This window comes from Siniperca chuatsi, linkage group LG3 (assembly GCF_020085105.1).
Source record: "Siniperca chuatsi isolate FFG_IHB_CAS linkage group LG3, ASM2008510v1, whole genome shotgun sequence".
Lineage (NCBI taxonomy): Eukaryota > Metazoa > Chordata > Actinopteri > Centrarchiformes > Sinipercidae > Siniperca > Siniperca chuatsi.
Window position 1 is genome coordinate 522140 of NC_058044.1, and position 27842 is coordinate 549981.

The 27842-nt window shown below is 43.0% G+C and overlaps 1 protein-coding gene across 4 annotated transcripts in view; it reads right to left on the reverse strand.

Annotated features, from left to right (window-relative positions):
* The window catches only part of LOC122873350 (echinoderm microtubule-associated protein-like 6), a 49603-nt gene that overhangs the window by 10241 nt on the left and 11520 nt on the right, over positions 1-27842 (reverse strand). For 2 of the 4 annotated variants that reach the window (XM_044189972.1, XM_044189975.1), the window contains exons 2-32: positions 25298-25457; positions 24156-24254; positions 23886-23954; positions 23423-23608; positions 22679-22814; positions 20230-20431; positions 19983-20120; positions 18873-19129; positions 18309-18518; positions 17744-17911; positions 16338-16444; positions 16155-16255; positions 15822-16008; positions 15636-15741; positions 14603-14696; positions 13320-13420; positions 11457-11659; positions 10644-10755; positions 9702-9829; positions 8532-8673; positions 8264-8416; positions 8049-8180; positions 6212-6300; positions 5964-6131; positions 4716-4917; positions 4366-4492; positions 4199-4277; positions 3995-4124; positions 3805-3903; positions 1445-1465; positions 1310-1324 (exon numbers count right to left, since the gene is read on the reverse strand). In XM_044189972.1, coding sequence (XP_044045907.1) covers positions 1310-1324; positions 1445-1465; positions 3805-3903; positions 3995-4124; positions 4199-4277; positions 4366-4492; positions 4716-4917; positions 5964-6131; positions 6212-6300; positions 8049-8180; positions 8264-8416; positions 8532-8673; positions 9702-9829; positions 10644-10755; positions 11457-11659; positions 13320-13420; positions 14603-14696; positions 15636-15741; positions 15822-16008; positions 16155-16255; positions 16338-16444; positions 17744-17911; positions 18309-18518; positions 18873-19129; positions 19983-20120; positions 20230-20431; positions 22679-22814; positions 23423-23608; positions 23886-23954; positions 24156-24254; positions 25298-25457 — 4121 coding nt within the window. The remainder of the gene's footprint in view (positions 1-1309; positions 1325-1444; positions 1466-3804; positions 3904-3994; positions 4125-4198; positions 4278-4365; positions 4493-4715; positions 4918-5963; positions 6132-6211; positions 6301-8048; positions 8181-8263; positions 8417-8531; positions 8674-9701; positions 9830-10643; positions 10756-11456; positions 11660-13319; positions 13421-14602; positions 14697-15635; positions 15742-15821; positions 16009-16154; positions 16256-16337; positions 16445-17743; positions 17912-18308; positions 18519-18872; positions 19130-19982; positions 20121-20229; positions 20432-22678; positions 22815-23422; positions 23609-23885; positions 23955-24155; positions 24255-25297; positions 25458-27842) is intronic. The other 2 variants (XM_044189973.1, XM_044189974.1) reach the window with 2 other exon arrangements.

Here is a 27842-nt window from a genome sequence, read left to right on the forward strand (position 1 = left end):
AACTAAGCAAAATCTTTCCAATGAAAACTGTGAGACAAATTTTTATAGCTGCGACAAAAAGCTAGTAAGTGGACATCCAGTTAAGATTTTCTTTTTGTGAAACAAAGTGATTAATTAATCTCTTTATACATCCATGATGAAGCCTGCAGCTTGTCTGTAGCTTACGCATGCTGTAGGAGACGTCAAGGGAGTTTGGTTGGTTTCAGAGTTGTAGGGCAAAAAAACTCTTTTGAAGGTCATAATGGAAAAAGGGACTAAATGAGGCAGGTCAAAACAGTTCTTCTTTATGTAACCTTTGTCTGTTTTCTGATTCAAAATGATGAATTTCTATAAGCAAGTTTTGTGTTTTTTCTACAATTATTACCTTATTTCTTGAATTTTACAGTATAGTACACATTATTTAGTGGCATCACTGGATAGCAGCGGTTGTGCTGATTTTGGGGATATCAAACACTTGATACCATAAAATCTCACTTCAAAATTAGCAAAAAACCAAACGAACAGTGGTCTATGGTAGGCTCCAAAGGAATTTTCTAGAATGAACTTTCCTCACTGTGGTTTCTGCAGCGGCAGGAAGTTGAAAAATGTTGAACCGTCATCAGCTTAGATAGCAGCGTAAATAGCTGTGTGCGTTCATCAGTTTACATTGTACCTGGTACCTTTAGTGTTTTAGTAGCTGAAATCTCCATGATATCAAGGATGTTTCGTCTGTTACTGAATCCTTTAAGTCTTGTTTTCTTCAAACTATTAATAAAAAAATTGCCAGTACAGTGAAATTATTTCCACCCGTTTCCAAAACAAATCAACTTGTTTCAAGAATTTTCTAAAAATTGGTGTCAGTATCTTGAAACAGCCCAGAATGAGGCAGATCACTGCACTTCAATCAAGAAATATAATAACACTCAAAAATGTATTTGTATCGGAAACACAAAGCAGCTCAATGCACTGGCAGGCTTTTCATTTGATTTAAGAACATAGGACTTTTCTCACTCAATAAAAGACTACATTTATTTGGCCAGATGAAGATTTTAGTAGAGGGCTACAGAAATCTCCTGAATAAGAGCTCACAGGGAGTTGAAGAGACAGGAAGTTGTGTTTTGAAGTTGGTGACACTGGTTTTGAAAAGTCCAGTTTTCAGTGGTTGAAAACGGTGGTTTAGTGTGAATGGATTGCACAAAGAAGCTGTGTTTTCATCTGAATCCACGTTAGTGTAGACATGGTCTCTGACAGACAGAGTGGTTGGGGGGGTCGAGCTACAAACAGAACAACTAGACCAGACCTGAACAGGATCCTGAATGCTGATACTCACCGGACACTTCAGCCTCTACACACCGAGAGCCAACGACACCAAACAGGTTAAACACAGCGTTCTCCACGTGAATGTAAACAGAATCATGTGCGTGAATGGATCAGTGATGAGTGACGGCAGAAAGGTGAGTCTTACCTGGCAGGTCAGTGATGTCACCTGGTGATGAGGTGAGGCGGTGATAATGAGGAAGCAGTGGAAAAGAAAAGAAGTGCAATGGACAAAAAGCAGCCAGTCATGCATGAGAACAACAATATGATCAATATTACAACTCTGCCATCTGTTTATCAAAGCTAAATGTTTATATGTAGAGTTTCACTGCACAGTCTGACGTCCTGTTGTATCTCTGTTGAACCATCATCAACTTAGATGGCAGCGTAAATAGCTGTGTGCGTTCATGAGAGCATGTTTACATTGTACCTTTAGTGTTTTAGTAGCTGAAATCTCTATGATATCAAGGATGTTTCGTCCACTTCCACAAACTTCTACAGAAAATTGCAGTGCTGGAAACCAAAATCCAACGGTTAGAAGTGAACGTGGTAGTGAATGGACTATGTGACACCACTTCCACCATGGACTCAACACACAGCTAATTAGCAGCAACAAGACTACCAAGAAACAAGAGGGCTGTGTTAGTAAATCTAAAAGTGGTCATCCTCCCTGGAACTCTCTTGGTGCGAAGCCGAAGAGTGAATCATTTCCCTGGGAAACGGGAGGACGAGAGCCCAGCGCCCTGAGATTTGTGATGCGACTGGCTGGCCTGCATTATTATCCAGGCAGAGCGCCGCCTCTTCAACCCCTATTCTTAGAGGAACACAGCCGTGGACAGCTGTGAAAGGGAGCGTTAGCAACAAACCTCTCCAACAACCAAGTGTGCAACTGGAGAACAGATTTACTCCACTGTTGCAGGACCCTGGATCTCCACCTGATGACCTGGATAACCTGTCATCTTCACACAGCAGGGTAAGGACTGAGAGTAAATCAGAAACTAAAGGGCTACAGGGAAAGCTAACGACTGGGCCTCAAACTCTGATTGTGGGTGACTTTGCTGTAAAAGATGCAAGAAGCATGTCCAGTAAGAACACCAAAATACTCTGCTTTCCCAAGGATATGGTCTCTGACTTGGCAGAAAGAATCCTGCATATCTTAGCTGCACATGCAAATGTGGAAAACATCATACTGCACATAGGGACCAATGGTGTTGTCAAACAACAGACTGAAGTGCTTAAATGGGACTTCATTGATCTGTTGAACACAGTCATTCTCTGAATGCTGAGGTGTTTATCAGTGGCCCTCTACCACCAGTCAGAGGAACTGAGAGATTCAGCAGATTGTTGCACCGACTGCATGCCCCGTCCTTCAGTGCACTTTATTGACAATTTCAACTTTTTCTGGGACCGCAGACACCTTGATGGACTCTGCCTTAACAAGTAAGAAGTAAAATTGATCATCTCTAACCTATTTTACTTCCTGAAGAGTCTCCACCACCCTCACCAACAAGCAACCGGTGAGGATTCACCTTCTTCACCCCCCCAAACCCCACGGAGGTCACCCTCATCTCCAGTCACCCTTTCTCCCTCCTCCCTCCTCTTGGAGTTCACTGACCAGATGAAAGAGCTCGTCACTGCTGGAACCAAACTTACCCCCCGCCCCTTCCCTCGCCCTACTCCCATTTTCTCCCCCCTAAACCCCCCTCGGCGCCCACTTCCCCCATGGGCTTTAAGTCCTCAACCATTATAATTGTGTCATGAATAATTCCCTTGACCTCAAGTAAAGTGGAACCATTTGGACTTGTCATAAAGATGTCATTAAATGTTATAAGGCCAGTTTGACGACAGAGTACAGTACCGAGGTGATTTATGGAGTTTCCTGATGGACAGATAGCTGTACTTGTTGCTAAGGTAACGTTAGCTAACCTAACCACATTGGTGGTGGTTGAGCTGAGGTTCCCCCCTAACTGTGAAGCACTTTGGGTATCAAGATAAAACGCTAACGTTATATAAACGGAATTCATTATTTGAATTGCCTTGTTGTTGAAATGTGCTATACAAGTAAACTTGCCTTGCCTATTGTGACTGAAACACTGCTAAAGGAAACAGGATTTTTAATATAATTTTTAATTCTCAAATAAAAGCTGTTTTTCAAATAATGGGACAGGAGAAGATCAGACAGCAGGGAGGTATCCTCCTAAAATATCATCAAATATAAAACAGACAGAGACATTAGAAATAAAGGCCTGTTTCAAATAAAGACCTGGACCCTCTCTGCAGGAGAGGTCAATAAAGAGGATTTACAGTGTGTCCTTATTGTGTTCTTATCATCTTCAAAAGACTAAAAATTCATTTAATACACCTTTTCAATCCATTCGTGCATGTGGGCAGCAAACTGTCATAAAGGAAGCATCAAAAAGTTCAAAATCCATAGTTGACTGATTAGCTGTTAGCAGTGGATGTTTGCTTGGAGCTAATCTGTTACAGACTTTCTGCTCGGTGACTCACCGATTTGTCCTGTAGCGATGATGTTTTGGTATTTTGGGTGTTGATTGACAGTCAGACAGAGGATGTCGTCGGTGTGCTCCAGGTAGAAACTCTGGGTTCCTGTCAGGACAGGAAGCAGGAAGTGTGATGTCCTCATCATCAACAACAACAACATTTAAAATCAGAAGCTCAGTCAGAGAGTGTAACTGACCGGCGGACAGGTTCTGGATGATCACGGCGGCAGCGGTGTGGAAGATGATGTCAGCACCGTCGTTGAGGTAATGCAGGTTGTTGCGACAGTCGAAGCCTCTGTAGCCAAAGACGTGCTCCAACAGCAGCTCCTGAAAACCAAACATAACAGCTGTTTAAAGGGAAGCCACGTGTCAGTGGACTGATGGTGGAGGTGCGTACTGACCTCCACCACTTTCTTCTTCTTGGTCACGTTGTTCCTCAGCAGTTTGTCAGGCAGCGGTGCAGCTCGACTCACAGGAGGCCTGAACAGGAAACAAGTTCAGAAATCAGTTCAGACATTAGTAAGATACAGTGCGTCTATATGTGTGTGTCATTATCTGATCGTGGTACCTCTCCTCCACAGGAAGCTCTTTGTGCTGCAGGTGAGGTCTGGTTCCTGACATGTTCCTGATGCTGGCAGAGTAGATCTTGGTGACGTAGTCCACCACCTTCTCCCGGGCCACGTCGCTGTCGTACCCTGAAAACACAACAAGTCCTCTGAGTACAGACAGACTGAACAGACTTTATACAAATCAAACATTTTGTAAAGGCCTGGATGGTTTAATGACTTTTCCAGGCCTGTGTTTGGACCAATCAGCAGCCTCTGCAGCTGCAGTTCCTCTAAAGTCCACCAGATCACTGAGGGGAGACTTTCAGAATAAAAGCTAAGTCCTGTTTTCCTGTTGTTTGGACTGTGTTACCTCCGTCCTCCTCCGTGTCGTCGTCCGACTCCTCGCTGTCCACAGCTTTGTTCTCTTTGTGACCCGGCGGCTCTCTGGTCCAGATCATCAGCGCTGTGTCAGCCCCGCCCACCGACAGCAGCATGGAGTCATCATTAGACCAGCGGACGTTCGTCACGTTGGTGCTATGACCCACGTACTTCTTAAACTTGGCAAACTGGCCCTGAAATCAGTTTGTTAAGTTGAACAGAGAAAAGTCAGAATGAGTGCAGCAGGTCTGCAGTCAGTCGTCACGCAGGAGTCCATGATATGAATATGTTCCCTTGAATTAACTTTTAACTGTTAAAGGGGCGGCTGTGGCTTAGTGGTAGAGCGGGCCGTCCACCAAGGTCAGCGGTTCGATCCCGGCTTCCCCCAGCCCACATGTCGAAGTGTGACACTGAAAAATGTGTTGTATGTTGACCAGTGCCGGTGAGAGCACGGATGTGAGTGAGAGACATACATGCATGGTGAGAGAGTTAGAGGAAACGTCGGAGAGATTCAGCTGTTTAGTCTGAGCCTCAGTCAGACCCAGATGAGGAGTCTGTTGTGCACCAAAATCGGCGACTAGCAGACGTATCAGAAAGGTAAGTGTAGTTAGCATCTTTTATTTGTTTATGTTGTTTGTTAGCTTGAAACTGGCAGTGGCAGACGCAGCGTTAGTGGTTGTGAAACATACAATAATATCTGCTACGATGTTACAGTGTGTTCACGTTGTTATTACGTAATGTAAGTAGATAGTTGAAGGAAGCTCCAGGGTCCGGTTTACATCCAAAACTGCATTCTATCATGTTTGCTGTCAAAACTTTCACTACGCTAACTTTCTCTGTACTGACAGAAATCTACCGAAATCTAGCGGAGTCCGTTTGAACCTCAGATTTTCAGATCTCCCCCTTCAGTAGAGGAATGTAAAAAAACACCTCTCTAGTGTTAAAATTTGCACACAAGTCAGTAAAGTCAAGGTCTGATATTTTAGGGGACGTAAACATAAGAAGAACACATTTTTGAGTGGAGGGATACTTTAACTTTCTTAAAAATCAGATCAAACTTTCTTCGGTTTTATGTTTATAGAGCAACTTGAAAAATAGTTAAGAACAAAACGCTACTACTTTCTAAAATATTTTCAAAACAAACCCAGAACACATGATATAAGAATGCAGCTGACTTCATATACTTTAAACGAAGTGTGTTTTTTCATCACATTTCCCCGTAAGATCGACGGAGACTCACCCTGGACGGGAAGCTGAACAGTTTGAGGAAGCCGAAGTCGTCTCCGGTGGCGAGCAGTTTACAATCTTTGGTGAGCGAGGCGGCGTTAACGAAGCTGAGAGTTGGCCATATTCCCTCACAGGTCGGACCCAGAACAGACGTCCAGCTCACCCAGTCCAGCTTCTCAAACTGGAAACACAGAAACAAATGCGCAAAAATGGAAACACACTGATGATCCCGAGAATTTAAAGAAAACAACACAGACAAACCTCTGCCACGCTGATGTTCTGTTTGCGTCCTCGCGGAGCCTCAAAGAACAGCTGCTCTTTAGCTCCAGTGTTCACCTGCAGCAGTTTACCTGTCGACAAAAACATTAGTATGTACATTCAGTATGTAATACTTTGCATTTTAGCTCACTAATGTTACCATGTACATTTAATGTGTGTGTAACATGCTAACTTGTAAGGTGCTAAGATGCTCATGACATGCTGACAATTAACATGTGATATTTAGCATTTCAGCATGTTAGCATGTATATGCTATATATGTATATGTTTACAACTTGCAAGCATTCACGTCATCAGGATGGTAATTATAATCTCCGATATGACATGACAAGGCATTATCGGTGAGTCCTCCGTGCACACCAAAGTTATGTTATGAATTGGCGCTATATAAATAAAATTTAATTTAATTATTTTTCAGGCTAGCTAATTTTCTAATATGCTGATGTTATGTTTGTGTGACATGCTGACATTTAGCATTCTAACGTTAGCATGTACGTTTAGTATGTAATGTTAAGACGTGTCGTCCCTCATTCGTCCAGGAGCGGTCTATCGTAGAAAAGGTTTCAGTCGTAGTCGTCTGGACGCTGTTTTCAGAATCAAGACGTTTCGGCTCCCATCCGGAAGTCATTCTCAAGTGTGAAAATGGTCTGAGAACTCAGAAATTTAAGCTACTCTGTGTTACATGAGCCCCGCCCTCAGGAAGGAGTCTACCTGAGTATCTGTTGATTAGCTAGTTTCACCTGAAACTGACCTAATAGTTTCCATGATGGCCCAGTAATCAGTAATCAGGCCTATTGTTTTCTGGCTGCACCTCCCTCATCACTTGATGAGTGATGTCCAGATGACTACGACTGAAACCTTTTCTACTATGTAATGTTAAGTATGTTTGGTTTTTAGCTTGCTAGCACGGTTAGAACATGTTAGCATGCATGGAGTTGGAATGTTACCATGCTAACATTTAACATGACCTCAGTGCTTCTAAAATCCTGGCTACAGCCCAGACACTTAGCATAGTGACATGCTAACATTTGGCATGGGACGGTGTAGTCCCTCATTCGTCCAGGAGTGTTCTATTGTAGAAATGGTGCAGAAATGGTGGTCTGAGATTTAATCTGCCCAAAGTCTATCAGAGTGTATTATCACCTTGGTCACGCCAATCACATGCTAATCAGGTACTTAACAGTGATGAGGGAGGTGCAGCCAGAAAACAACAGGCCTGATTACTGATTACTGGGCCATCATGGAAACAATTAGGTCAGTTTCAGGTGAAACTAGCTATTAACAGATACTCAGGTAGACTCCTTCCTGAGGGCGGGGCTTATGTAACACAGAGTAGCTTAAATTTCCAGTTTCCGTCCCATTTCTTCACAGTTGAGAATGACTTCGGGATGGGAGCCGAAACGTCTTGATTCTGAAAACAGCGTCCAGACGACTACGACTGAAACCTTTTCTACGATATAACATTTGGCATGTTGGTGTACCATGCTAATGTTTACAATGTTAGCATTTAACTCAGTCATTAGTTTTGGAGGTATCTTGTGAGGAACTGCAGTGTTGGACAGGTATAAATTCTACATAAAACCCCATCAAAGTTATTAGGATTCATCCTCTGAGGAAGATGAATGTCTGAACTGAACTTCATGACAATTCAACCAATATTTGTTGAGATATTTCACTCTGAACCAAAGTGTTCAACAAGTTTCTAATCCCTGCAGCTACACTGCTAGCATGTCTAAAACATGTCCTGGCTAAAGGTTAGCCAGTACTGCTAAAAGTTAGCATGCTAGCGTAGCAGCAGTACAGGTGAGTGTGTGTTCACCTCTAGAGTCCCAGTCGATGTGTGTGATGTAGCTGCCGGATCCTTTACATATGCCGACTCTCTTACTGGTCAGGACATTGTAAATGTCCACAAAGGAATCATGGGACGCCACAGCCAGGTACTTCCCCGCATCTGAAACACAGAAAGCTGTGACTCATCACCGACTTACCAATCATCTTCATCCTCCGTCACACCTGTGTGGTGAGTTCAGGTACCTTGGGAGAAGCGTATGTCTGAGATGAGCTCCCTGCGGTGGTGGAAGGTCACCATGTCCTCCAGCGTGTCGGCGTTCACCACCAGGAAGCTGCCGTCATTCAGACCGACTGCCAGAGCTTTACCATCAGGAGAGAAGGCACAGCACCGCCCACCTGACAGGTAACACACAGGTAACACACATACACAGGTAAGACACACACACACACAAGGATAAACATATTATAGTGTGTAAAATAATCTAACAAAACAGAATTTCCTTCATCTCACCCTTCTTGAGTTTGCGTACGGCGACCATGCGGTGATTGGCCGACAGCTCCCAGATCCTCAGAGTTTTGTCGTCGCTGACAGTAGCGCAGACAGGAAGTAGAGGGTGAGCCGCCAAACCCCACACCTCCCCCTCCATGTGACCCTGAACACAACACACACCGACTAACATTGAACGCAGCAGGAAAAGAAAGGTGCTCAACATGAAGATTCAACCTGCAGAGACTCGAAACTTCCCGCAGACAGTAAATCCATCACAGATATTTATTTATTTGTTTGTTTTGTCAAAGTTTCATTTTTATTTTCATCACGTGACAAACAGGTCAGAGCAGAGGCCGGTTTGTTTTTATGCCTGTTGGTGTGTTCAAGGACACTCCGACATCAGAGATTTAAAGGGTCAGCTTAAACATAAAGACTGAACACATATTTGATGACCACTTCCTGTGTGGCGTTTTAGTCCACATTATTAATGCTGCGTCATGTTTCAGGTCCTGTAGATGTCGTTATTAATGCCGCGTCATGTTTCAGGTCCTGTAGATGTCGTTATTAATGCCGCGTCATGTTTCAGGTCCTGTAGATGTCGTTATTAATGCCGCGTCATGTTTCAGGTCCTGTAGATGTCGTTATTAATGCCGCGTCATGTTTCAGGTCCTGTAGATGTCGTTATTAATTGCTCTGCTCAGTCATGTTGAGCAGCTGCTCTAAACTTTTCGCTGAGGCGACACGACAGGATACTGAGGTAGAGAACCAGATATATGTTTATCCTGCAGATTTAACAGACTTTTGTACTTGAACACAACAGAATAATTCATCACTTCAACAGAAATGTATTTTTTTTAGAGATTATTTAAAAAGGTAAAATTATATTTCTGTTTGTCTCTGGCCAGCAGGGGGGACTGCAGCCCCTACAGACCCCCTTCCTGCGCTAATTCCCATGTTTGTCTTCTGTCTTTCTGCACAGCCAAAACGAACATCTACTCTCACACTGTACGGTCACAACTTCCAATAAAGTTTATTCAAATAAGACAAGTGATCCTCAACAATGTGGACGAAAAGAGAGAAAGGCAGCGCTACTTTGTGCAACTGTACGTTGTCTGCATTAGCTGCTCTGAACTGCATAACCACGAGACGATAACATGACAAAGTGTTTCTTCATGTCTCCGTGCGTCCGACCTGAACCAGCAGCGTCATGGGGCCGCTCTTGTCGATCTCGAGGATTTCTCCGTTCTTTGTTCCCAGCAGGATGTGACCGTGACCCAGAGTGATCGCTCTGATCGACGGGTTGTCCTCCAGCAGCAGACCTGATTCAAAAACACAAAGATAAAACACAGCAGAGGGAGAGACGTGACTTCAGATGCTGTAAAAACTGCGTTCACCACAGAAAAAACTGATCCTGTAACTATGACAAAAAGAAAAATCTGAGTTTTTTCCTTCTGCTGCATTTTTTCAGCTCAGTGTGAAATTTGACTTCTGCGTGAAAATGGAGGGAGGCAGAAATGTTGCTGCTAATCTGACAGATGCTAACATGCTAACACCAACATATGGGCCATATGAAGCCATCAGGAGAGCGAAACCTCTCCATCAGAGCAGCCGAACCAGCAGTCAGCAGCTCCTGTCTGCAGTGGACCCGTGGACGGACAGACAGCTGTCTCTGGATCACTGTGAGACTGAAGGAAACTTAGAAACAGCAGGATTCTCAGGCAGGTTCTGCAGCCGCTTTCTGCTCTGGCGTCTCAGCTGGTTTCTGGAGGTTTATTCTGGACGGACGTCAGAGACGATGACGTCCTCTGGACGTGTGAGTCGCACTGAACGACTCAACATGTTTCATGTCTGAGAGTTCAGACCTGACGGAGTTACGACTCTGAGGAGGAGGAGGTTTCTGATCCACCTCCTGCAGTATCGCTGCCTCCCCTTCAGCTCTCCGGCGCCCCCCTGAGGAGGCTTTAGTCTCTTTAGTCTCTGTCCTGCTGCCTGTCTGTTACAGACCAGGTCCTGTCGTGTCACCAGGGTTAACATGGCGTCCTGAACGAGGAGTTAAACCACCGACGAGCTCAGTGAAGGTTTCCTCCCCCGAAATCAAAGAGACAGATTGATAAATGAAAGAAAAAGTGAGACCTTTAGATGACGGAGAGAGAGCGGCTCTCTTGATGGCGTACGTCTTCAGACATCTCTCAAACATGTCGTCCCAGAGCTCCACGATGCCGTCCTTCCCCCCCGTCACAAAGCCCTGGACAGTGAACGCAACACGGGAAACAGACAACCAAAGACACACTGATCACTTTTATTCTTCGTGTTCACAGTTTCACAAATATGGACGTCCAGAGGTGCCAGTAATAAGCAATAATATCATATCATCAAACTGATCAAACTGTTTGATCTTAATGTTTCTGCCAAAATGAAAACTGTCAGCAAAGTAATTAATTATAGAATAATGATCCAGTTTGTAATTTCATTTTTAAGCTTCAGTTGCGTTTCAGTTTGAAAATGGAAAGTCCAGTTCTCGTTCAGTTCAACTGGAACAGGAAAAAACGTTTTTATCAAAATTACAACTAATTCTTTTCCTAAAAGTTTAAAGTTATAAAGTTATGACTCTATATTATAATATCACAACCTTTTCTAATTAAATTGTGACTTTTTAAAATTAGTAAAATTAGAACCTAAACTTAAAGATGTTTTATTTTGTTAAATTATGACTAAATCTTGTAATCATGACATTTTTCTTGTAAAATAATGACTTTAGTGTAATATGTGACTATTAAATTATTATTAATTATATATATTATATTAAATTACAGCTTTTCTTTCCACAGCAGTGGTTCCTAACACCACATCATATGAGGATCTCCTTCCTCGTCCTCTTTTTGAAATGCTGATAAAGTATAAACAGGTACAGGTGGCTGGATGGTTTCCAGGTGTTCCAGGTGTTACCTTGTCCAAGGAGCACATCGCGAACACGGGGCCGTCGTGGGCTTTGATGGTCTTGATGAGCGTCGTGTCTCTCCAGATGTAAACGTCTCCGTTGGTGGCTCCGGAGAAGACCAGGTCCTCCGATCGACCGTAACACGCCGACATCATCGTCTCCTGCTTCCCCAGGTTCCCGAAAATCCCCCGTTTAAACGTCAGACCGCCACCTGCAGGAGGACAGAGGGGAGGTCTGATGGGGTTTTCCAGATGATCATTTAGCCTAGCTTAGCACAAAGAATGGAACCACAGGGAAACTGTTAGCGTAGCTCCATCAAAAGAGAAACCAAACATCTGAAAAACCACAGAAATCTCTCACAGAATGAACTCATGTGAACTCTAAATAATGTTTTTCAGTCTCTTAGTTATTGCTTATCTCAGTTTAGATTTCTGTACTTTGCTCAGCTGTTTGTTCTTTTGTTGTAAATCCTGGTTTTAACCTCAAGCTCTCTGTTTTCATCTCTTGTGTACTGAATTCAATATTTTGTCCCATTCTGGGAGTCTGCAGCGCTCCAACAAATACTCCTGTCCTGCACTGAAAATGTTAAAGTAAAAGTACAGAAGTATTATCAGCAAAATGTACTGAAAGTATCAAGTAAAAGTACTCGTTACTCCTCTCAGAGTTTTATATTATTAATAATGCATCGTGTTTGTGGATATTATTACTTAATGTTGTAATCTGTCAATGTGCAGCCCATTTTACAAACTTTATGCCTGACTGGTTAGTTTCACAGTAAAGTACTGCATCAGATTTTATAAGCTCATCATATGTTTTGTTTGTTTCATCTTAATCTAAAAGGTAGAAAGTAACTAAAGCTGTGAGATAAATGTAGTGCAGTAAAAAGAATATTTCCCTCTGAGACGTGGTGCCGTAGAAGTAGAAAGCTGCAAAAAATGGAAATCCTTAAGTCATGTACAGTTTTGAGATACTTGTACTTAAGTACAGGACCGTTACAGCGAAGCCGCCGCTGGCGATGAGATTCTTAGATCCAACGCTGCTCTTACAGATTATATATATATATATATATATATATATATATATATATATATATATATATATATATATATATATATAATAAAGGACAATCACCACGTGGAACAAAGTCTAATTAGAATCTAAGACATAAAATAGTCCAGCAGCTAAAATATAGGAACGCAATATATATAATAGAAATAAAATATAAAGTAAAATATAATATTGTGGCAGCCTGGTGAGTAATAGTTAAATGTATTAACTGTAATGTAAATGAACATGTATAAACAGGTAGTAATCAATATATATACTGTGATGTAATGCTAACATGCTGGTACAATGTTCACCATCTTAGCTTAGCATGTTAGCATGCTAACATTAGCTAGTTAGCAGTGAACACAGAGTGCAGCTGAGGCCGATGGGAGCGTCAGCAGCTCTGCAGGTGTTTGGTCAGAAACCAAAGTGTCGGACGCGTTAACGTGTCGACCTGATGGTGGCGCTAGATGGAAAGTCAGAGGATCAGCAGAGTTATTACAGTTCGTCCTGAGGGGAGCGTGAACGATGAAGCACGTCTCATCACAGTCCAGCAGCTGCTGGTGTTTCAGTCTGATATCGTCGCTAAAAATCTACTTTAAAATGTGTTTTTGCTAACAAGAGAAAGTTATTTTGTGATCTCAACATGATCAAACTTAATTATTATCTGTGAAAAGGCCTTTTCCTGTAATCACAATATTCATTTTGCCGACTCATCATCGTCATCATAATAATTAATTTGAGAAATAATCGCACAGTAGTCTGAACTGTTAAACACCACTGACCTGAGCACGGAGGTGTGTCTCAGGTGAGTCTGAGCGTACCTGAGTGTTGCCAGAACTTGATGTGTTTCATGCCGACAGTCACCAGTTTGTCCATCCGGAACGGGTTACTCTTCAACACAAAGATTTTGTCTTTATGACCCCTGCAGGACGGACAGGTCAAAGGTTAACACATCAGTCTGCTGCTGTTCTACATGTTTCTTCAAACCAGCAACACGCCGGTCCGTCTCTCAGCACCGTCTCACTTCCTGTCTGCGGCGCTCAGCTGCGAGCCCATTGGCTCCTGCTGAAGACTCATCAGATCTGTAGTTTCCTGTTTGAAAAGGCTCAGCAGTTTCCTCAAACAGCTGCTCGCTGTAGTTTCTATCAGACCAACAGGAGGAAACAGAGCATCTGTTGGGGACTATTTCCAGCGGCGGATGAATCCACATGTGGGGCTGTAGTGAGTGTTTGGGGCAGCAGGACGGTGTGTGTGGGGCGGAGGCAGAATAAACTACAGTGTGTGTGTTCGTGGTGATGAAGCAACATGTCACCCGGTGCAACAGAGCGGCTCGCTGATGAGTTTTAACAGTTTCTGATGACGACGGAGGAAGAAGATCCATCAGCTGTGACTCACGCACACACACACACACACACACACACACACACCTGTTAGCAGAGACGTTCATGCTGTTTGAGTCTGAACGTGTTGACGAGAAGGAAAATATAGAGAATATCAGCAGTAAGAGCAAGAGTCTGAAGAGTCTCTGTTGGTCCCGAGCCTCGTTACATCCACCAAGACACCACGCTTCAACCTGCAGCCACAGACCTTTCACTTCTACACACACTACGATCCATCAAGTTAAAATTACTGGAAGGAAAACGCGAATCTGGGTAGAATTTCTCCAGTAGTTCCAAGTTAATTACTGCAGCTTTGAGATGGAAACATTTTCGTCTTTAGAAAAATTATTTTGTGAAAACAGACGACAGGAGTCTTAAGAAACATCTGAAGGGGACAGAAAGTCAGCGGACAGCCGTGTACAGAGGAAAGGTGACCGGCTCTGCTTGTGGCTGGTCAGGTGTGTAAACTTCACACTGGACAGAAACTGTGCGTCACACTGACAGTATTCACGTGAGTAAAGATGAATATCGGGTTTGTTAAGTTCGACGATTAGCCAGATGTGTAAAATATCAAAAGTGGACGGGAAGTGAGGTGTGTGAGTTGGTCTGTCAGACAGGTGTGGGTGTAAAGGTGCGTTAATATTAAGATATTAATATTAATATTAAGATTTATGATGTGAAAGCTGTGTGCAACAGTGGTGTGTAACGTTGCCAGGTGTGTTTACCTGGCCTTGGCCAGTCGCTCTCCTTTCTTCCAGTCCCAGATGACGATTGAGTGAAATTCATCGATTCCCACAGAGACCAAACTCTTCCCGTCCGCTGAGACAGAGAGAGAGACAGAGAGACAGAGAGACAGAGAGGCAGGAGACAGAGAGACAGGAGACAGAGAGACAGGAGACAGAGACACAAGAGACAGAGAGAGAGACAGAGAGACAGAGAGACAGAGAGGCAGGAGACAGAGAGGCAGGAGACAGAGAGAGAGGAGACAGAGAGACAGAGAGGCAGGAGACAGAGAGACAGGAGACAGGAGACAGGAGACAGAGAGGCAGGAGACAGAGAGAGAGGAGACAGAGAGACAGGAGACAGAGACACAAGAGACAGAGAGAGAGACAGAGAGACAGAGAGACAGAGAGGCAGGAGACAGAGAGACAGGAGACAGGAGACAGAGAGGCAGGAGACAGAGAGAGAGACAGAGAGACAGGAGACAGAGACACAAGAGACAGAGACACAAGAGACAGAGAGAGAGACAGAGAGACAGAGAGACAGAGAGGCAGGAGACAGAGAGACAGGAGACAGGAGACAGGAGACAGAGAGGCAGGAGACAGAGAGAGAGACAGAGAGAGAGGAGACAGAGACACAAGAGACAGAGACACAAGAGACAGAGAGACAGGAGACAGAGAGACAGGAGACAGAGAGGCAGGAGACAGAGAGACAGGAGACAGAGAGGGGCTGCATTTACAAAACTTGGTGGTACTTCAGGGATAACAAATAGTAATTTAGTGTTTGTGGGGGGTAAATTATTACCGGGCGTGATTCAGGGATAACAAATAGTAACATAAGGATAACATCTGGTGATTTAAGGAATACATGTGGTGATTTAGGGACAACAAATGGTCTTGTAGGGATAACAAATGGTGATTTAAGCTTTGCAGATGAGTTATGTTTTACATGTGGTGATTCAGAGATACCAAATGGTGATTTAAAGATTAAAGATGGTGATTCAGGGATACCAAATGGTGCACTGTGCAGTGATTGTACCTGTGAACTCCAGGGCACACACTCCTCTGCTGTGGTGTCCCTTCAGTAGCGACAGACACTTCAGAGTCTGGATGTCCCAGACGTGAACAGCTGGGTCTCTGCCCACCTGAACACACAGACAGCCAATCAGCAACGCTCTCAATCAGTCTGACGGTAACATGCTGTGTTCTGATTGGTCGGGCGTACCTGCGCAGAGGCCACGTAGTCTTTGAGCGGGTGAACAGTGAGGCTGAGGATGTCGTCGTCGTGGCCGAGGTAAAACCTCTGACTGTGCTGCAACCGGTTGTAGACGACGGCGACGGCAGCCACGTGGTACACCACCTCCCCCGCCTGACTGTAGAACAGGTTGTTACGACAGTCGAAGCCCCGATACCTGCAGGAAACAGGAAGCAAGACCGCCACAACAAAAGGTCACTGCAGGTCACTTCATACAGAAAAACACAAGCAGAGCATCAAAGCTCTTCATCCGTCTTGTTGTTGTATACACATGGGCAATAGACACCTCATTGTTGTTTTTACCCGTGAACAAACTGCAGACGAAGCCCCTCCTCCGGAGCTTTCTGCCGCTTCAGGGAACCAATCAGCTTCTTTCTCAGCTGAGGCAGGTCCTCCTTATACACCTGCAGACAGAGACAGGTAATTCAGACAGACAGACAGACAGACAGACAGGTACAGCATGTGACTGGTTTGTTTTCTGGTCACCTGACGTTCGTAGCTGGTCTGAGCTTCCTGTTCGATGTCCGAGTCAAGTTCCGGGACATCCGACACGTCCGAGTCCGACTCTCCGCTGTTGGAGTCAGCGTAACCCTCTGAAGGCACCAACCAGGAAAAAACTTTATTAACAACATGCTATTTTAAATTTTTTTAACTGAAATCAGAAAACTTTATCTACACAAAAAACGTTGCCTCTCTGGGTCCTTGATGGTGATTACAGCCGTGTGCAGATGGTAATGTAGTTTTTACAGATAGCTCTTAAGGGATACCCAATAGCAATGTAGAGTTTAGAGATGGAGAGCTTAGGATAACAGCTGGTGTTTGAGAGTATACATATGTTAATGATTGTTTACAGTTGCAACAATGATAACGAATGATGAGTTCGTGATGATGACATTTAGTTGTTTACAGGTGGTGATTTAGGGATAACAATTTTCTTATTAAACATTGAAATATTGTTCATGGTTCTTTAGAAATAAATGAAAGAAATGGTTGATTTATAATCTGCAGATAGCTGTCTGGGGATAACAATGGTGATTTAGGAAGTAATTGACAGATTTTGAATTAAGGATAACAAAGTATGTGTTGGTGGTGATTTAGGGGCTATATGTTAATTTAGGGATGACAAATGGTGCGCCAATTGCAATTGGTAATAGTGGTTTAGGTATTAGAGTTTTGGGATAAAAAATGGTGTTTAAGAGAATACAGAGTTTGTGTTTACAGATGATACACACAGTTGTTTACAAATTGTAATTTAGGGACAACAAATGTTGAATTGAAGATTATCTAAAATGTGTGTTTTGCGATAACAAATTGTGATTTAATGGTTACAATGGTGTGCAGATGGTGATTTAGGGTTTACAGATAGTGGTTTAGGGATAAGGGAATTTAGAGATGAACATTTAAGGATAACAAATGGTGCTTATACATATACATACATACATATATACACACACACACACATATATATATATATAAACATGTTGATTGAGGTTTTAAAGATGCAATAACAAATGGATACTATTTACAGATGATTACAGTGATTTAGGAATAACAAATATTTGATTAAAAATTATAAATCATGTCCAGATGTTGATTTATAATTTACAAATAGCAAGTTTAGAGATACCAATGACAATAACAAATTGTACAAATTTAAGGCAACTTAGAATTTACAGGGCATGCGACATTTTTCCTGGAATTTAGATTCGAGCCTAAAGGCAACAAACACATCTGATTTTAGGGATTCCAGTCTGGTCTTAGGAGGGCTAAGTTGTGGCCCACAATGAGACTGAGTTGGATCGGTTCATCTCGTCATTCCAGGGCAGTATGTTGGCTAGCACTGGGCCGTTGTTATCTGGGATAAATGCTGAAGTAGTAAATCTTGGTGTTACCTTGGAGGAGGGGCTCCAGGACGCCGTTCATGACGCCCTCGGGCAGGAACCTCCACTGGAAGACAGCATGGTCGGCGCCACCGGTGCTGACGACCCACTGCAGGTCGTTGGACCAGCGAACATTTGTCACATGAGCGGAGTGTCCAATGTACTTCTTGAATTTGGCTCCTGTTTGAGGAAGAAGACATGAGACCATGAAGCAGTTTGGTCCAACAGCTGTTAGAAATGACTCTGGTGAGACTGAAGGATGCACTGCTACGGGAGTGGAGTTGGGGGTGAGTAGCATTTTATTGAATCTGAGTCCTTTAGAATCCCTTATCAAATCTGTTTAGCTTCAGCTTTCGAATTTGAAAGCATGTAATATTGTACATAAGTAAAACTCAAAGAATCAAGATTTCCCCTATAGTTATTGCTGCATCAGAAAGTACAGGGGGAAAGCAGTGGCTCAGGAACTAAATTCAGACCGACTGAAACAAAGTCTAAAAGTGGCTAAAAAGGTTTTAGGTTCCTGGAAAGGTTCCTGCAGTGGAAAAGTTCTATACATGTGACTGTTAGTCAGACCGACCTTTCTTGAGGCAGGGGAACCTGAAGAGTTTAACGAGGCCGAGGTCGTCTCCTGTCACCAGCACGGCGCTGCTGTAGTTGGCGTCCACAGAGTTTACGTTGGTGACGTTGGAGTATTTGGGCCAGATGCCATTCACCTCCGTCCCGATGACGCCTGTCCATGTCATCCAGTGGATCCCCTTCGCTTCCTCTTTAGGAACCAGCTTACCTGCTGCAGGACACAGGAGGAGGTCAAAAGGACAGAGGGTCAGAGGTATTGGGGAGATAAGTAAACCCAAAGTCCCAAGTCAAGTCCCCAGTCTAGAAAGGTAAGCCCCACATCAAGTATCTTATCTAGACAGGTAAGTCCCAAGTCAAGTCCCAAGTCTAGACAGGTAAATCCCAAATCAGGTACCATCCCAAGCCTAGACAGAAAAGTACCAAGTCAAGTCCCCAATTCAGACAGGTAAGTCCCAAGTCAAGTCTGAAGTCTAGACAGGTAAGTCCCAAAGTACTACAGCGATCACTCTGGGACAATAATGTCAAAGTAAACAGTTTGTGTTGGAGCCTCAGACTCAGACAGTACCTGGCATCCTGTAGAAGAGCCGCTCTCCGGCGCCGTCGTTGGTCTGCAGGAAGCGGCTGTCGACCGACCAGTCCAGGTGGGTGATGAAGGAGGTGGAGCGGCTGCATTCACCCACTTTCTTGTAACGCTGGGCGACGGCATAGACGTCCACCAGCCCGTCGTTTGATCCCACCGCCAGGAAGGAACCATCCGGTGAAAACTTCAGCTCATGAATCACCTCCTTCCTGTCCTTGATGTGCACGACCTCCGTCATGTCCCTGAAGAAAAAGGTTTGTTACGTCAAGGTCCTCAGCAAATTAAATAACCTTAATCTGACGTTCTGAACAAATGTCATGTTCTTCTTCAACCAGAGGCGTTTTTGGCGGGGAACTAAACACAGGTCCTAAACTATGGCGATAATGCATAAGAGTGTACCAACATGATATGTGGAGTGTCCTCTTTTATTTTAATATTTACATGATTCCATTAGGACCAATCCAAAACAACAGCTTTTATTGTTTTGTTGTTTTATTGTCTCATTAAGGCTTTCCTGATTAAATTAAGGTTAAATAAATAAATAAACAAAAAAATCACCTATCAAAATTATGCAGATGACTCTAGATTCTCTCTGCAAGATGATTGAACAAATAAGTGATTGGATGAGCCTGAACTGACATTACTGTCTTTGGTGCATAAGAAGAAAGGTTGAGAGTCAGCACTCATCTTGATTCTCTGTCCTTGAAAACCAAAAACCAAGTCAGAAATCTTATGAGTATTAAGTTGCAAAAACCAAAAACCCAAGTGAGTGATGCAAACAGCATATATTGATGCAAACAGCACAGCCTCCTAAAGCTGTTTTACATTAATCATTTCAAACGCTGGTTCTGAGTCCAAACTAAAGTAAACACAGAAATTTGCCACCTGTATTAGCTACTGTAGCTAACTGCATAGGGATCTACTATGGGCTAACTTGCCGGCTAACCGAAGTAGCTGTTTGGTTAGCCAAGTAGCAAACTACCTTTTCATTTGAAGTAATAACAAACATTTATGGTGTTACATCACAGTAATAACATGGATGGATGAACCAGTTTACTAGCAACACCATTCTTCGGCCCTGCATAGGTGGGTCACCTGACACGCAACACAGTGAAGGATCCGTCCTTCATGCCTAAAGCCAGCTGAGAGCCGTCATTGTTGAAGGAAACACTGCGGACAGATTCCTCCATGTTACAGCGAGCCAGCAGAGTGTGATCAGGTAGACTCCACAGCCTGACAGACAGACAGACAGACAGGTGAGAGACAGACAGGTGAGAGGTAAACTCAGCTGATCAGCAGCCTGGTTGTGGTGGTAGTGGTGATGTTGGTGGGTCAGACCAACCTGACGGAGCGGTCGTCGCTCCCGGTGACGGCAACCGGCTGTTTGGGGTGCAGGTCGAGCGCCCACAGCTCGCCCTCACTGTGACCCTGCATCAACAGAACCGGTTTGTCGCGGTCTCTGACCATGACCTCAAAGATCTCACTGTCCTGCGTCCCCGCCAGGATCCGGTCTGCCTTCCAGCAAACACTGCGGATTGACAGACCTGAAACAGAAAACACACCTGACTGACATTAAGTAACATTTTCGTTTTGAGAGATATGTTCAAGTGTTTTTATAGTCCTTTGTGTTCAGTCCTGTTTGGTTGTGTGTCGGGGTGAAAACCAAGCAGAGTAGTGACATCCAAAACACTCCAGCAACCTTAGATGGATTCACCTTGAACTCTTGCTGAAGTGGTTCCATGTAGAGGTCTTTGAAACCCAACCCCATGAAAACACTGCAACGGACCCGAACCAGCGGCTGTATTCACAAAGGATCTTATCTCATCACTGGAACAGGGCTGGACTGGGAATGAAAAATGGCCCCAGGACTTTTTGACTCAGACCGGCCCACCGAAAAGTTTGCTGTAGCACGTCAACTTTTTGCAGGCTGTAATTGGTCGGCTAACGAAAAGTGATTTTTGCTAAATAGCCAGCTAGCCAAACCCAAACCTTGCTTATCTTATCCCTATTGTCTTCTGTCTTACCGCTTCAGCTGCAAAACCTTGACTAACAGTTGAACTGGTATCGCTGGGCTCACTGGGCTGCTCTCTCTGCTGCCAGGGCCTTCGGACTCAGTAGGCTGAGGTGATTGACAGGCAATGGCGAATTAATAATTAGTTTTTTTAAAAACGTTTGGCTGCATCAGCCTCAAGGGACTTCAACCTCTTCTCTCTCAGATTTTCAGCACCACCTTTATGTTTTTTTCTTTTATTTGTCTATCTTGCTCCACTCCATGTGATGTCACCTCATAACAGAGATGGGAAAGGGGCGGGGCCCAGGTAAAGCCCAGTGTAAGGTAAGGGCCCAGGTAAAGCCCAGCGTCAAGAAAAAAACCCAACAGGGCTGATCTACGTGTTTTATGGGCCAAAAACAGACAGTTGTGTTTCCCACCAGGAAAGTCCAGTCCAGCCTGCTCCACACATTTCATACATGAAACAAGGTAAAATATTTTCTTGTCCAGTAGATCGTATGTGACACGATCTGCATGATGATTTGTTTTTCCAGTTGACTGAACGCATCTTCATCTTTTGATGGGGTAGATATACGTGTAGTACAGCTGCAACTAATGATTATTATCCATTAATCTGCTGAATATGTTTCTTGATTAACTGATAAATTGTTAGGTCTATGAAAAGGTCGTTAAATATTAATAAAATGTCCATCCCATTTTCCCAGAGTCCAAGGTGACTTCAAATGTCTTGTTTTGTCCGACCAACAGTCCGAAACCCAAATAGATTCAGTTAATATAAAAAAGATAATTGAGAAGCTGGGACCAGAAAAAAAAGTTTGGGCATTTTCACTTAAATTTTTGCAAAATGACTTAATGAATAATAAATTGATCAAATTGTTGAAGCTTAATTTTCTGTCGACTAATCGATTAATTATTGCTTCTTATTGAACCGTCGAACAAATTGGGGTTTGAAGAGCTTCTTTGTTTTGATGACTGATTCTGTCAGACAGCTGAGATTTGTTAAGTTCATCAGCATCAAACCTCATTATTTCAGTGTCACAGTAGTGGAGAGTTGTCATCATCTCTGGTGTTACTGGTTTGTTTCGGTACGTTGGGATTTGTTGGGTCTCTGTAATTAATATTATAAAGAGTTCGGTCTGGACCTGCTCTATAGGAAAAGTGCAGTGAGATAATTTCTGTTATGAATTGGCGCTATATACATGAAATGTAATTGAATTTAATTGATTGGACCCTTATTAACACCACCTCCATCAAAATATGAATACAGCCCAGGTCTCTGGTACAGACTTTCCAGCACACCTCAGTTCCTGGCCCATAATCCTGGACCGTTATACTACATTTCACAGTCCTGGACAGCGATTCAGACATTTCAGTCTCTCAGATGTCCATTAAATTTGTTACTGGAGGAATGTCGAAAATACAAACTCACCAGACGGTCGGGAATCTTCTTAACAATTTATCACTAAGAACATAACCCACTGTAATCCCTGAGCAGTGTTGGCCAAGACACTTAAAAAATGTGATCAACATGTTACTATTATTTTTTTTTAAATGACATTACTGTACTAATTACTCATCAGCAGAAGTCATTAGTTACATCTCTTTTTAAATTACTCTGTAACGCCTCCCTATTGAGCAGCAGGAGACATGATCCCTCACTGGTTTCCCACCATGAACGAAGCCAATTGTTCTTGAAATTCAAAACCAAAACGGAGGTCCCGCTACAGGGAGTCTAACTGCAGGTCTGTCAGCTGGTGGATCTGATAACAGATGTTCAGACCTTTGTATCCCTGCTCAGCCTCTCTCAGGTCGATCTTGGTGATCGGTTTGAAGTCGGCGTCCCACAGTCGGATGCAGCCGTCTCGTCCTCCCGTGGCGAATCCTTCCTCACAGGCGTGCATGCTGAAGATCCCCGCCTGAACAACACGTTACATAAAAATAACACATTTCCCATCAGTCCTGCTGCGCCTTGCCCCTCCCTGCAGAGGATCAACATGTTGGCAGTAGCTCCAGCGCCCTCTGCCTGCTTCCTGCGGTAAAACCTCAGCAGTTTTCCCTCAAAACTGAAACTGATTTGAGTTCTGACTATAATCTCTAATCTGTATACTCAAATATATTGTTTTGGCTTCTCTCATATTGTTGACGCTGTGACATGAACCACCAGAATCTGCTGACAGTGAAGCCAAAATGTTTATTCTGAGACTTTTGACCTTTTTTTATTCATTCAGATTTGTGTTTAATTCAAACTCTATTTTAAAACTGACTTTATAACTTGTGTACATTCCCTTTCAGTGACAATTTATTTTTCAGGCGATGTTGCATCATGTCTTTCAACAGGGCTGAAGAGGGTTACGGTTAGAGATTAATCTCAATATTTTACTCATATTTTTTCCCTGATCATACTGCACATTGACTCTGCTTCTGTTTGTTAGTGTTATATCTTTTTTGCTGATAGAACATCTCTAAACTAAATCCAACATTTAATTTCTTCATTGGTTTATATAGTAAGTGTGTGTGTTTATACCCCATGTGCAGCCTGTACAGTCCTGATCAGAGTGATTCCTCTCCACACGTAAACATCTCCGTTCAGAGCTCCAGAGTACGTCAGCTCGTCTTTGGCTGCAGAAACACACAGGATGGTCTGCAGGTCGCCTGTCTTCCCAAAAATCCCTCTCTTCGGAGTCAGAGCGTTCCCACACAGAGTCCAGAACTACAGACACACAACAAAATGAATTATTAAGATATAGATTTTACTCTCATATCAGACATCATTATTATTTTGAAAACAGCATATGTGTGATATAATAATTTCAACAGAAATGTGTCCACAGCTGACTGAGTAACAAAGCATCAGTTACAACAATCAAAATGCAAAAATCCTGTTAAAACCAAACAGTAACTCATCAGGTACTAAATGACGAAACTCAGTGAAATCATCCGTCATGTTAAACTGTGTCTCTGGAACAAAAATGGACTTCCTGTCTCACCTTGATGTGTTTGACTCCACAACTGACCAGACGGCTGGACTGAAACGGGTCCCAGGCCACATCAAAGATCTGCAGGAAAAGTAAGTGAGTAAACTTTATTTCTCTTACGCTTTTCAAAACAAGGTGCGTTGGAGGTGGAGAGGAAACACAGGTGGAAAACAGAGGGATATCTGAGTAAACGTCAGTGAGGGTTGAACACTGTTACTTGCAATGTGTTTCAGCTACAAACACCTGCAAACAGAGTCAGTGTGAATGAATGAAGAGTCGTACTCTGTCTGAGTGTCCAGTTGCTGTGGCGAGGACTCGTCCTCTCCTCCAATCCCAAACACACAATGTGTTCTTGGCGTCCAGCCCGACTGACGCCAGCCGCTACGAAAACAGAAACAATCATGTAAGAGTCAAGTAAGATCCATTTAGTTTTACTTTGTTCAGAGGTCCAAACACTGACCCATAAGTAAACCAACATGTAGCTCCACCCACCACAAACACGCAAACCACAGTATTGGACTATGCTAACACTTGTAAACTGATTGACAGGTCATAATTAAGTGAGATGAGTGAATTATTCAGTCAGTATGTGAGTATATAGTGTAGTTATAAATGTTGGAGTTCCTCAAGGCAGCATCCTGGGGCCTAAAGTGTTTCCAATATATAGAGTTGATATGTGCAGATGTTTGATATATTTGTAATGTAACATGAACATGTATGAAAACATGACACTGTGCTGCATTTAAAATTATTTCAGTTGACTGTCTGAAACTTTAAACAACCTGCTGTTTTCGGTGTTTTTGTGTATTTGAGGTTCATTCAAAGCTAGAGTTCAACAAAGCTGCAGTTAACTGTTTGTTACGTTTGATTAAATCCAAGGCAAACATGTTGTACAGTAATTGCACTATATTTCAGCTCTGATAGAAGTGTTTTAGACGAGTGTGATGAAAATCGTGGTAATGCCATTCACTGTGGTATTTTTGGCCACAATAATCCTAGCATCCTACACTGGAAGTCATCAGAAATCATCTCAACTGCCTCATTTTTTGTGTTAAATTGTTTTCATCTGCCATTTATACTCATCATACTTTATGTATAAGGTTAGCTTCCAACAAAATATACAAAATATTTTTTTACCATGTACCTAAATTAATCAAATAATTAATGATATACCTATATTTGAACTCCATCTTAGTCTAAACAAAAGTTGTGCAAAATAGAAAGCTATTGAAAAAACAAGCTATAATAGTAAAATAGTAACAACTTGAACATTTTCAAAACAAAAACAGAAAGTTCCCTGATGAAAATAAAGTCTATTAAAAAAATTAAAATGACTATTGACAAAAGCTTTCTTGGCCATTTTGCATGCATTGTTGAGACGGTCCCTGCCGCAGTGACATCATCACGAGGGGGCGTGGTCTCACCTGTCCGTCGGAGTCGAAGGCCAGACAGGCCACTCCGTGTGTGTGGACGTCCCTCAGGATGGAGACGGTCTGCATGGCGTAAGTGTCCCAGATACAGATGAACGGGTCTTTACCCACCTGACCCGTCGCCACCTGGATCTTATCTGGATGCATCGCCAGACTGAGACAGAGACATACAGGGAGGGAGAGGGAGATTTGTTAATTTTTAATAGTAACTTTATTCTATCAATATTTCAACAAGCCATTTAAAAAAATACAACCATCTTCAAAACACAGACAAATAAATACTCAAACAAATCAATAAATCACATCACCTCCACAGAAAAAGCTCACCATGAGCCCGTATGCTGAAATGACCTACATCCTTCATTTCTCAGACAGAAACAGACAGACACACACACACATATATATATATATATATATATATATATATATATATATATATATATATAAACTGGCAGAGAATCTCCTTACTGTCCGAGATCCAAAGCAGCGACAGATCCTGACCAAATACAGACTCAGTGACCACAGTCAGATCCTGACCAAATACAGACTCAGTGACCACAGACAGATCCTGACCAAATACAGACTCAGTGACCACAGACAGATCCTGACCAAATACAGACTCAGTGACCACAGTCTCGCCACAGAGAAAGGACGACACAATAAGTCCTGGCTACCAACAGAGGAAAGAGTCTGTGGTCACTGCGCGACAGCTGAGGTAGAGACAGAGATGCACTTCCTCTTAAAATATGACAAATATAAAAATATCAGAGTGGAATACTTTAAGAAATGTGTTAATCCCAAACTTCACAGAACTAGATGGCATTAAAAAGCAACAGATTCTATTAGGAGGAGGACGTGCAGCTAACTGAGCTGCACAATATGTGACTGCATGTCACAAACTGAGGAACACAAGCCAACACAACAACAGTGAATATGATGAATAATTATCTCGACAGCCTATCACACAACATATGAGACATACTGGTGTCGAGCTGCCTGTGGGAAAACTGAACATGTTAGAGTCCATTCTTGATTAAAAGCTCTGTTTCCGCCGTCTACTTTTCTCTTTTTAGAGCTCGCCATGTGAAATGATTTCTCCGACTCGTCTCGTCTCTACTCTCCCTGTGTGTGTGTTCTTCACTCACTGACTCGACTCGCAGGCCACTAAACCAGCGCCGTAAAGGCCGGAAAAGCTGCGCCGGTTAAAATGGAAACGCTCTGTCAAAATTTAATAATTCTCAACAATATATTTTATCTCAGTGAGCTACGAAACAGGGACTGATCCCGACCAAATACAGGCTCAGTGAGCTACAAAACAGGGACTGATCCCGACCAAATACAGGCTCAGTGAGATACAAAACAGGGACTGATCCCGACCAAATACAGGCTCAGTGACCACCAACTGGCAGCAGAAACAGGAAGATACAGACAGACATGGCCGCCCAGAGAGGAGTGTGTATGTGGTCACTGCTCGACAGGTGGAAACAGAGATGCTCCTCCTCCTCCTCTGTGAGAAGTTCTCTTCAGTAAGAGATTTCCACTACGGGGAAACAGCCAAGAAAATGACAAATGTCCAAATAAGACGGTGTCGTCCCTCATTCGTCCAGGAGTGTTCTAACGTAGAAAAGGTTTCAGTCGTAGTCATCTGGACTGCCGCTCCTTGCTCTTCCTATGTTGTGCACCCTGTGCTACCTGTGTAAAGTCCATCACTCTCTTGAGGATTTCTTCTGGGACAATGCTTGATAACTTCTTCTGCAAAAATTCTGTTCTGTTCTTCAAATTGTCTATTCTTAAGTTGTTTTCCCTGATCCTTTCACTAAGCATCTGGGTCAGGTTTCTTCTCCAAATCTTCTCTGCTCTGTGTCCTTTTACTGGTGGTTTAATCTGTAGGCTCTTGGGAATAATCTTGCTCTGCCTGCATCTTAGATTAAAACGGAGATGGTTCCTGTGGTCTGCTAATTTCCTGGCTGTGTTTTCGAGTTCCCGAACCAGATCCACGGTTTTCTGCCCAAAATTCTTCAAAATAAGACGGTGTAGTCCCTCATTCGTCCAGGAGTGTTCTAACGTAGAAAAGGTTTCAGTCGTGGTCATCTGGACAAATGACTGTCCAGATGACTACGACTGAAACCTTTTCTACGTTAAATGTCCAAATGTTAACCCCAGAAGAGAAACTGGCAGTTTGCCGGGACAGCAGCTCCTCTGGCAGCTAAATATGTATCTGCCTGTCACAACCTGAGGGATTCACACTACAAATTAGGGATTTGTTTAAGTAATTGTATTAAATTGTAAAACTGTAGTGTACTGTCAAAGAATGGACTGCATCAGTATGATATAGAACCTGCATATGTGGCACCTGAGTATTTAATATGTATATGTAATGTACGTGAATTTTCTGGAAACTGCATTAGCAACAACATGTTTTTGTTAATTCCAGTGAAGCTATTTGAACTGAGAGACATTTAAAAAACAAACTCTTAGTGTGGAATCCTTTTAGCGCCCCCTTCAGGCTGCACCGTTCATTACAAACAACATCCTGATG